This window comes from Zingiber officinale, chromosome 2B, assembly GCF_018446385.1.
Source record: "Zingiber officinale cultivar Zhangliang chromosome 2B, Zo_v1.1, whole genome shotgun sequence".
In the NCBI taxonomy this organism is placed as follows: Eukaryota; Viridiplantae; Streptophyta; class Magnoliopsida; order Zingiberales; family Zingiberaceae; genus Zingiber; species Zingiber officinale.
This window is the reverse complement of record NC_055989.1, coordinates 123,450,084-123,460,492: the sequence shown is the minus strand read 5'-3', so window position 1 is coordinate 123,460,492 and position 10,409 is coordinate 123,450,084. Positions and strand designations below refer to the sequence as shown.

At 47.2% G+C, this 10,409-nt stretch overlaps 1 protein-coding gene across 1 annotated transcript; it reads right to left on the bottom strand.

Annotated features, from left to right (window-relative positions):
* Positions 1-6,632: 6,632 nt before the first annotated feature.
* On the bottom strand, positions 6,633-8,061 carry LOC122049501 (chitinase CLP-like). The gene has a single exon (XM_042610875.1). It carries the CDS (start codon positions 7,924-7,926, stop codon positions 6,685-6,687), a length of 1,242 nt encoding a protein of 413 aa, XP_042466809.1. The 5' UTR covers positions 7,927-8,061; the 3' UTR covers positions 6,633-6,684.
* Between the last annotated feature and the right edge of the window lie 2,348 nt (positions 8,062-10,409).

The window sequence follows — 10,409 nt, the reverse complement described above, 5'->3', positions numbered from 1 at the left end:
GAAGGCATCAACCATCTCATGTCCGTTTGATCAGTGGGGGATGGATATTGTTGGTCCATTTCCTATGGCGACCGGGCAGCGAAAATTTCTGCTAGTGGCGGTCGATTATTTTTCTAAGTGGGTGAAGGCCGAGCCGCTAGCCAAGATCACCGAGCAGATGGTCAAAAAGTTCATCTGGCAACACATCATCTGTCAGTTCAGCGTCCCTCGCCGACTGGTTTCCGACAACGGGCGGCAATTCACAGGGAAGTTGCTCGAGGATTGGTGCAAAATCTATGGCATAGAGCAACACTTCACATCCGTGGCCTATCCCCAAAGCAACGGTCAAGCCGAAGTAACTAATCGGGAAATTCTTCGCGTGCTGCGCGCTCGGCTCAACCATTTGGGGGGAAGTTGGGTGGATGAAGTGTCGGGCGTCCTATGGGCCATCCGAACGACTCCAAAAGAAGGAACGGGCGTCACGCCTTTTCATCTGGTATACGGCGGCGAAGCAGTGATTCCCGTCGAAGTAGGTGTCGAATCCGTCCGGATCCAGTGTTACGATGAGGGCAATGCCGAGCGGAGGAACATGGAGCTGGATTTGGTTGATGAGGAGCGAGCCAAGGCGTCCGTCCGGCTGATGGCGTATCGTCAACGAATGAAGCAAAACTACAACAGGCGTGTAATCCCCAGATCATTCCAAGTCGGCGACCTTGTCTGGAAGAAAGTCAAGCCGGTCGGCGATGTCGGCAAGCTGGAAGCTCCCTGGGCGGGCCCTTTCAAGGTTATCGAAAAGCTCCGCTCGGGCGCTTATTATTTGGAGGATAAAGACGGGCGCCAGCTGGATCGACCGTGGAGCGCGAATCATCTCCAGCCTTATCGGGTTGGGTGAAAGGTGCGCTAATGTAATTCATTTTTGCATATATTTTGGTCGCCCCTGCCCTTGTAATGCAGGAAGCAAAATTAATTCAAAGGATGGCTAATGTGTTCACCGAGCGGCTGTGTGCAAGTTTGCCTTGAAGACCGTCGAGCTCCGACGTTAAATATCGAGAGACGAGCCGGCGTCTATAAACCTCCGAGCGGAAGACCGTCGAGCTCCGACGTTAAATATCGAGAGACGAGCCGGCGTCTATAAACCCTCCGAGCGGAAGACCGTCGAGCTCCGACGTTAAATATCGAGAGGCCGGCGTCTATAAACCCTCCGGCGGAAGACCGCCGAGCTCAGGCGTTAAAAATCGAGAGACGCTGCCTATAAACCCTCCGGCGGAAGACCGTCGAGCTCCGGCGTTAAAATCCGAGAGGCGGCGTCTATAAACCCTCCGGCGGAAGACCGTCGAGCTCAGCGTTAAATATCGAGAGACGAGCGTCTATAAACCCTCCGGCGGAAGACCGTCGAGCTCAGGAAATATCGAGAGAGGGCCGGCGTCTATAAACCCTCCGGCGGAAGACCGTCGAGCTCCGGTTAAATATCGAGCCGAGGTGAAGTCCCTCTCGGCGGAAGACCGTCGAGCTCCGACGTTAAATATTGAGAGACGATCCGGCGTCTATAAACCCTCCGAGCGGAAGACCGTCGAGCTCCGACGTTAAATATCGAGAGACGAGCCGGCGTCTATAAACCCTTCGAGCAGAAGATCGTCGAGCTCCGACGTTAAATATCGAGAAACGAGTCGGCGTCTATAAACGTCCGAGCGGAAGACCGTCGAGTTCCGACGTTAAAAATCGAGAGACGAGCCGACGTCTATAAACGTCCGAGCGGAAGACCGTCGAGCTCCGACGATTAAATATCGACAGACGAGCCGGCGTCTATAAACGTCCGAGCGGAAGACCGTCGAGCTCCGAGAGACGAGCCGGCGTCTATAAACTTCCGAGCGGACAACCGTCGGGCTCCGACGTTAAGAATCGAGAGACGGATCGACGTCTATAAACCTTCCGAGCGGAAGGTAGTCGAGTGCCAAGGATAAAATTCGATGTTAAAAGACGGGCAATCGAAGCCTGTAAGGCCGTCGGACGAATGGCTTTATGCGTGGTCCTTGGTTGAAAGGGCCGAACTGTGATCGGGTCGGCTGTGATAGCGAGAATGAAGCCATCGTATGGCCGGGCGGCTCCTATGCCAAATGCACTTCGACGCGGAAAAATTATGACCAAGACGAAAGTTAGAGATTGGACGCTGGTCAAGCAAACGAATAACAAAAGAAAAAATTCATTCAAGCCAAGCAACGGACAGACAAAATTTATAAACATCTGCCCCGAGCGGCAAGCGTACAGAAGAGCATAGATACTTAAGAGAAACTTAACAGACTCTCATTCAGTCATCGAAATTAAAAAGAGAGTCGGGGATGGAGCCCATCATGGTAGTTAGATCTTCGGGAGGGACGGACAGCTCGGCGGGTATGTGACCCTTGGTCTTCATATAGTTCACCGCCACTTTGATCGCCTCTTCAAAAGTTAAGGACAGCTTGTCGCTGAACTTTTCGCCAAATTCATCCGAGCGGACGTATGCTTTGCACGCTTCCGCCGCCCGGCCTGGCTCCCCATCTTGATACTCCTTGAGAGTAACCTTGGAAGCGTCAAGGGCATCTTGAAGGTCCTTCAAAGCCCCCTCTGCTTTAGCCTGGTCGGCGGAGCGGCCCTCCCGTTCGGCAGTCAGCGAGGTGTCCAACTCCTTAACGTGCTGCTCTAGTCCCCGGTTCTCCACCTTCATCCGGTCCATGTCCTCGATGGCTTTAAGCTTCCGAGTGGTCGCGGTCTTTACTTCCTTATCCCGTTGTTTGACCAAGGCTTCTAGGCGGGCCACTTCGCTCGTCAAGCCAGAGGATTTACCTCATTCGGCTTCCAACAACCTTTTGACCTTCTCCAGAGCGGCCGTCGATTGTCTGTTGTCCCCCGCGGCCTTGAGCTTCTTCAGCTTGTCCTCCAGTTCGGCTAGGCGATTGCTGATGGCAATCTGCTCCACCCAGTTCTGCGAACGAATATGAGCAAGTTAGAGGCTCGATCCAAAAAAAAAAAAACAAAGCAACATACCCCGGTCGCCTGTTGAAGATTGCTATCGCCGAGCTGACCAGGAGTCATCATGGCGATTCGGAGACGAGCATCCTCCCAAGCTTTGGCGAGGGGACCCGTGAGTGTGATTTGCTGTTCGGGGATCACCGGCCGATCAGCGGCCGCCATGTATTCTTCAGACGGGAGGCGCAGGATGGTTTTTATCAGTTTTGGGTCGCTCGGGTCACCCTTCGAAGCAGCGGCCTTACCGGACGGCTCACCGGTGGAGGAAGAAGGACGGTCGCCCAATCGCTTGAGACGCCGCAGGGTTCGGGGAGGACTGGAGGGCGGCACCTCAGAGGTAGCCCTTGGAGAGCCGAGTGGCGTAGGGGTACTCTCTATAGAGACCGTCCCGGATAACACCGGAGCTTCATCGCCCCGCTCGGATTGCGGTTCATCAGATGGAGTTGGTTGAGAGGTTGCCTCCGGCTGTTTGCGCTTCCGAGTGGCCAGAGGAACGTCGTCGGCCGAACGACCCTCTACCTCGACTTGAGCAGAGGGTTCTATGTCGCACGCGACCTCGTCGTGAGAGGCAGGAGCGTCTAAGGCTTCGAGGACACCCTGAGTCCCCTCATCTTCTTCGCCGGCCGGCTCAGCTGAAGCCGAGCCTCGCTCGGCGACCTCCCTATTCTTTGCCGCCTCGATCTCGGCGGCTCACAGTTTCAGCCGCTCGGTAGCCTTGGCGCGCCACATAACTTCAGCTGCAGAAGTAAAAAATAAATCAGTTAGAACAAAACAAACGGGATGATAAGGGAACTTACTCATACTGCAGGGCAGATTGGCCGGGGTAGAAGACAAGCCGAATATATACATTACTCCCGGGAGGAGCAGCTTGTCGATGTGATAGCACTGGTCGACCAGCCGATCGGCTGCATGAAGATAGGCCGCATAGCCTCTAAACTTGCCGAGCTCTGGTTGCGCTGGCATCGCAGTCTGTCATTTGATACGGAAGGTCGGCGGTTCGGGGAAACGCATATAGAAAAAGTGCTCCTTCCAATGTTTATTGGAGCTCGGCATGTTATCAAAAAGAACGAAACCTATCCTAGATTGAAAAACAAAAGTTCCCCACTCGGCCTGCTTGGGGTAGTAGAAGTAATGGAAAACTTTGGGGTCTAGGGGAATGTCGTTCAGTTTGAATAGAATTATCACCCCGCTCAGCAACCTTATGGAATTCGGAACTAGCTGGCCGAGTGGGATGCGGAAGTATTTGCAGACTTGCAAGAAAAACTTATGGGGTGGAAAGCGTAGCCCGGCCAAAAATTGGTCTCGGAAAAAAAGAACGGTGTCGGGCGACGGTTCATGAGGCCGATCGGCCGGTGTGGCTAGTACTATGTGGTGCTCGGAAGGAATGTCGTAAGTCTTAGCGAGACGCAACGCGTCCTCCTCGTCAAAACGACTCTCCATGGTCGTGTACCATAGACCAGGAGCGCCACCGGTCGACTGCGAGGTGCTAGTCATGGCCGAAAGACAAGAATGCGGGACCAAAAGGGAAGGTTCGAGCAAGGAATGGAGGGAAACCGACTGAATGAAACGATTAACAGAAAGAAGAAAACGTAGGGAGCGAGAAAAAGGGTCTTACGAGCAAAAGAGATGATCGACTGGGGCCTGGGGGTTGCCGAAGAGTTGAGGGGCAAGGTCCCCGGAGAAGAAAGCGAACAGAGGGGCGCTGGAGGAGGCTGAAGCAATAAGGCGGCGGAAAAGGAGTCGCGGGCTTTATATCGCCGCCCGGGAGCAATCTCCACCGTCCGATCCAGGTCGTGAAGAACGAGGCCATCCTCCAGCCGTTCATTTCAAACGGCGGCTGTCCCATCGGAAGTGACGTCGCCGCCATACGCTGACACGCGCGTGATCGCCACGTGGCAGCAGGATACTGGTCGCATTTAATGAGCGCCCCTTACCGTGTGCAACACACGTGATGGGTAGTAGAGGAGAGAATTGGGCATGGATTCCAAGAGAATACAAGGCACGAATAAGATACTGCCGAACGGATGAGCATCCCTAAGCCTGGCCGAGCGGACTAATGTAGTGGTCGTTACTTAGTCAGATCGGCAGTCCAGTCAGTCGGACTTCGCCTCCTTCGACTAGACTTGAGGGGGAGGCAAGTGATCCGGCGGTTAGAACAGGGGACCCCCATTTTGAGAGGTCAATGCCACGCTGGAGTCAAAATACCAAGGGACCGACCGGAGGAGGAGGGGCCGACCTCCCGACCAGCCCCGGGCGACCGACCGGTGAATAGCTGAAGGCAAAAGGGGCCCCGACAGAAGTCGGGGTTCCGACGCTCAATGAAACAGTAACAAGGAGCCGAGCGGAAGTCCTAAGAGAAGGTGACATACTGCTAGCAGTCCCTACATAGTACCCTACTGAAAATATCCCCAGCATATCGATACCAATGGCAGGCCGGACGGAATGTGAGTGCCGTCCGGCCGACGCGTAAGATGAGGGCTGGCCAGACGGACTCCCCGTCCAGCCGGCCTGACGGACGCCTCGGCCTGTGGTCGGTAGAAAAGGACAAGAACATCTTATGACAGCTGTCAAGTCCTATGTCTAGGCCATACTCCAAGTCTGACAACGAGGTGTTCTGTTGTCCCATCGAGGGCATACTTGGACTACAGCAATATGGCGTCAGGTAAGCTTTCTGACAAATACATACCGAGGTATGGGCTGCGGACATGTATGCGCCTCGGTGGACGTGCAGGAGCTCTTTCACCACTCTATATAAAGAGCATCATACTTCGCCGGAGGTACGCGTTCAACACCTTTGGAGCCATTTTTTTTCACTGCTTGCTTGCCTGACTTGAGCGTCGGAGGGTCGCCACCGGGAACCCCTTCTCGGCCCGACTTCTGTGCAGGTTCGCCGGAGATTCGTGCAATCAGGCGAAGATCCGCGTCATCGACCCGGGGAGCGCCACGTGCCCAGCGTCCGTTGGTTCAGCTTTCGGACAGGATCAAATATAAATAATATAAAAAATATAAAAACACTAAAAAATAAAAAAAACACATAAAAAAGTAAAAAAATATACATAAAAAAGAAAAGTAAAAAAACATAAATAAATAATAATAATAATAATAATATTATTATTATTATTATGTATAGTTGGTTTTGTAACTGAGGGTAATACGATAAAATATTAAACTAGGGTATTCATTAAAATCTTCAAACAAATAAGTTTTTGTTGCATTACCTAAGTTGAACCAAATAACATTTAGTTATGTTTTATTCCCATAACCTTAGGTATGTGATTACCAGGTAATCACATAATCAAGATTATACATGATAACTTGAACCAAACACACCCTAATAATCATATCATCGTCATACTTAATCTCATATCACTTTTGGAGTCCTTCGTATCATACCGTATTAACAGCGATAAACAGAAATCTATCAGGAAGTTAATGATGGTAAATAGAGAGTAAATAGAATATGAAAGAAAAAAAAAAACAAAACACACACAGTGCCAAACAGAGCTGTCGGATCCATCTAACCGCGACCTCTAATTCACTCCTAACCAAAAGTGATTTATAGGTAGAATTCTATAGATCTTGTATAATAGGAGGGTCCATAAAACTCCACCCATATAAGTGAATTGATAAGTGCTCCAATCAGAGTGGCAATAGGTAATATGATTTTATTTATTTATTTATTTATTTTAAATTATTTATCGATCACATGATTCCCATTGTGAAATTGAAATTGGAACAAGTGGTCATGATGCCAAACAGAGTGGACGTGAAGCCGACTCTCGATCTTCCTGCGTCGAACAGCATCAAGTTGTTCTCCATCTGGAAGCTGCCGATCACAACCGCCGGCTCCGCCTTGGCTCCTCCGTTCACGAACGCGAAGCACGCCCTGCTCCCGTCCACGTCCACCAACGAATTCGCCCCGAATATGGTCCAGTTCTTGCCTCCTCCCACCATGACGTCGATCGGCGCCACGCCGTACCCGACTCGCGTCGACCCCAGCGCCGAGCTGTTCAGGCACAGCTCGAACGGCGCCGCCGCCGGCATTCTCGGGATCCCGCTCGTCGCTCCATCGAAGGCGTCGAGGAGGGGTTTGAAGACGTCGCTCCTCAGGGTGGTGTACGCGACGGTGGTGCTGAACTTGACGCCGCCGGCGAGCTTGCCTGGTGGGATTTGTACTGCCTTTTGGTTCACGGCGAAGCCGTTGACGTGGATGTAGTACGCCGGGGATTTTGGATCCTTTACGAGCGGCGTGTAGGTGAGCAGGGCGGTGACGTCGATGCCAGGCGGCGGGAGGAGGTAGAACGGGCCGTCGCCGAAGAACGCGACGCCGGGGTCCCTGGAGTTTCCGCTCGGGAGGCAGAGTGCGAACTGCTTGCTCTTAAAGTAGAATTTTCCGGCGAGCTGCGAAGGGAGGGAGACAGAGGACCGAGCGAGCCCGGCGACGCCGGCTGCGCCAGCCGGAAGCCCGCTGAGGAGGCTTGTGGGGGCGCAGGAGGAGATGATGCCGTTGACGTCGAATACGGCGGTGGGGTGATGGCCATCGGTGGTAGAGAGAATTACGTCGGTGAGGGTGAGTTCGCCGGCAGCGCAGGCTCCAGTGACGGGGTTGCCGACGGTGGCGGTGCAGGCGCAGGGAGGACGGGGGGAGGGGCGGTTGTAGCAATGGTGAGGGGGGGAGGCGCGGGCTTCGGCACAGGTGGAAGAGTTGCAGGGGATGGTGGGGTGGCGGCCGGGACAGGGAGACCAGAGGAGTGGGCCGGCGAGGTCAAGGAGCAGCGAGCGGTTTCCAGCGGCGGCGGGGATGGTGTAGAGGGAGGTGGCAGGGTCACGGTAGATGGCGGCGACGAAGGCGTTCGCCGGAGGCGGGAAGGCTTCCGCCGGAGGGGATGATGATGTGAAACAGAGGAAGAAGAGGAGGAGGAAAACAGCGTAGAATTTTACCATTTCTTTATTAAATTTGATGCTTGATTTCTTCGAGATTGGGAGAAAATATAAATAGGAAAAAAATTAAAATATAAAATCGAAGATCGAGAACATGAAAAGATTATGCAAAGCACGTCTGGTGATAAATTTAAATTCAACTGAATTACTTTGTTAATAAACAAGGATATCTATAGAATTATATATTTCGAGGAAAATACTTGAGGCATGAGAATGAGTAGGTGGATGCATTAATTTAATTTAATTTAATTTAGTTAATTATTGTCATGTAGATCTTATCTCGACTCTCTTTTTTATTTAATGTTGACTGCTTTTATCATGTGGCATTGTGTGGAATCTAGTGTAGGTTGCTGGATTTTTTTTTTTTTTAAATTTTTAGGCCGAAAGAATAGCGCAGCAGACAATCAGATACAATGTACGTATTCCTATTGTCTGTTTCTGACTTCCACGATATTAATCTCTAGCCTCCCACTATTTTCTAAGTGTCCAAATCAAAATTGCCCCAATAGCTGACTCACAAAAGTAATATTCAAATCACATGCGGTTCATTCCGTTAGAGAACCATAAGATATCATTTAGTACCATAATTTATCTTCCTTTCACACTACCTTAAACAATAAAGGAGCGTTTGAGGTGAATGTTACCAACTTTTTTACATCATAAGGCCAAATCAAAAAACTTTACTTTTTTTTTAATTACTAAATTATTATCTATCCTACTTCTAGTCGTTCAAACGCATAGTCAAAATGGATCGTAAAATTATAACCAAGTGATTGCTTAATTATAACCAAGTGACCGCTTGACCATACAACAATAATTTCACAGCTAGCTTAGCATTCGATTATGATTTTATGAATATTACATTTATCTCAAATATTTTTCACAATTCGTCTCTAGATTATATGAAAAAAAAATCGGTAAATTAGAGAAAAATCTCCAATCACAATGTTAATTTTGCATGCAATCTCCATGTTCAAAAAACTTTATTTTCACTCCCTGCATGTAAAGTATTACTTGTTTCAACTCCCTCATGCAAATATTGATACCTAAATTACCTCTCAAATTTTTTAGGTACAAAATTTTTAAAATTGAGTACAAAAAGTCTAAAAATAAATATAATTCTTCTTAAAGTTAGTACTTTATATTAAAAATCGAGTATATATTCTATCAAAATTGTCCCTCTTATTTTTTAGGTATAAAAAGTCTAAAAATAAGTATAATTCATGTTAAATTCAACACTTTACATTATAATCTAGTACTCTATATTAGGATCGAGTATATTTTCTATCAAAATTAACCCTCATATTTTTCGGTACAAATAGTCTAAAAATGAGTATAATTCCTATTAAATTCAGCACATTAAACTAAAATCGAGTATATTTTGAGGTGAAAAAAGAATTGTACTCAATTTAATAGAAAATATACTAGATTCTAAGTTAATATACTCAATTTAAGAGGATTTATACTATTTTTTAGACTTTTGTACCTAAAAATATCATGGGCAATTAGGTAAAGATGTTTGATTGGGGAATGAAAATAAAGATTTTCATGGATAGGAACTACATGCAAAGATTTATTTGCTAATAGGAACTACATACAAAATTACCTAAAAAAAAATTATAGAATCAACTTATAGATCATCATCGACTAAAATTAATTTATAATTTAATATTTCAAAAGTACGGTGTGTGATTATTTAAGACATTCAAGAATTTCAAAAATTAATCTACTTGAGATTTTTTAAAGACCTCCTTAGATGACTAGCTTTGTGGCGAAGGTAGATATTTTTTTTTATATATAATTCCGATAGTGACTCTTTATGTATTAATGTTAGAGATAATGTTGAAATGATCATAACTTTAGATGTGCTCCTGTCCTTGTCTCCCTTATCACTAGCCGACCTTAGTTAACGATCAACTATAAATTAACTTTATAATTTATTTTTTTTCATATAATTCAAAAATAAATTATAAAAGACATTAAAATAAATATAATCATCTTTTTATTATAACTCAAGCTCATCACCAACTTTAACTTGTCAGTATTTATTCAACACGTCTACACGAATGATCGGATAAATGTTGTCACGTTGGACTTTTGATCTTTGCACCTTGAATCAACTTACTGTCGACCATAAGGAAATTCTATCTCTTGCACTTAGGGAAGTTTAATGAATGAATCTCCCAAGGGTATAAATATGAAATAATTTGAGACGTATACTTACATTTTCAACCTCAAAGCTAGATGGTCCAAGTTATTCAACACTAATACAACACCATGACCTTATATTGGTTAAAGAAGAATATTCATAACTTCTACGATAAAAAAATTTTAAATTAAATAAATCATTAGAAAAAATTAAGACTAAAATATTATCTTATTTTGTCCGATAGCTTTATGAGGAATTATGAGACTTAGAAAGGGAAATATAATAATAAATAAATAGAGAAACAGAGAGAATCTGAGTTGAAGAATGAGCATTGAGA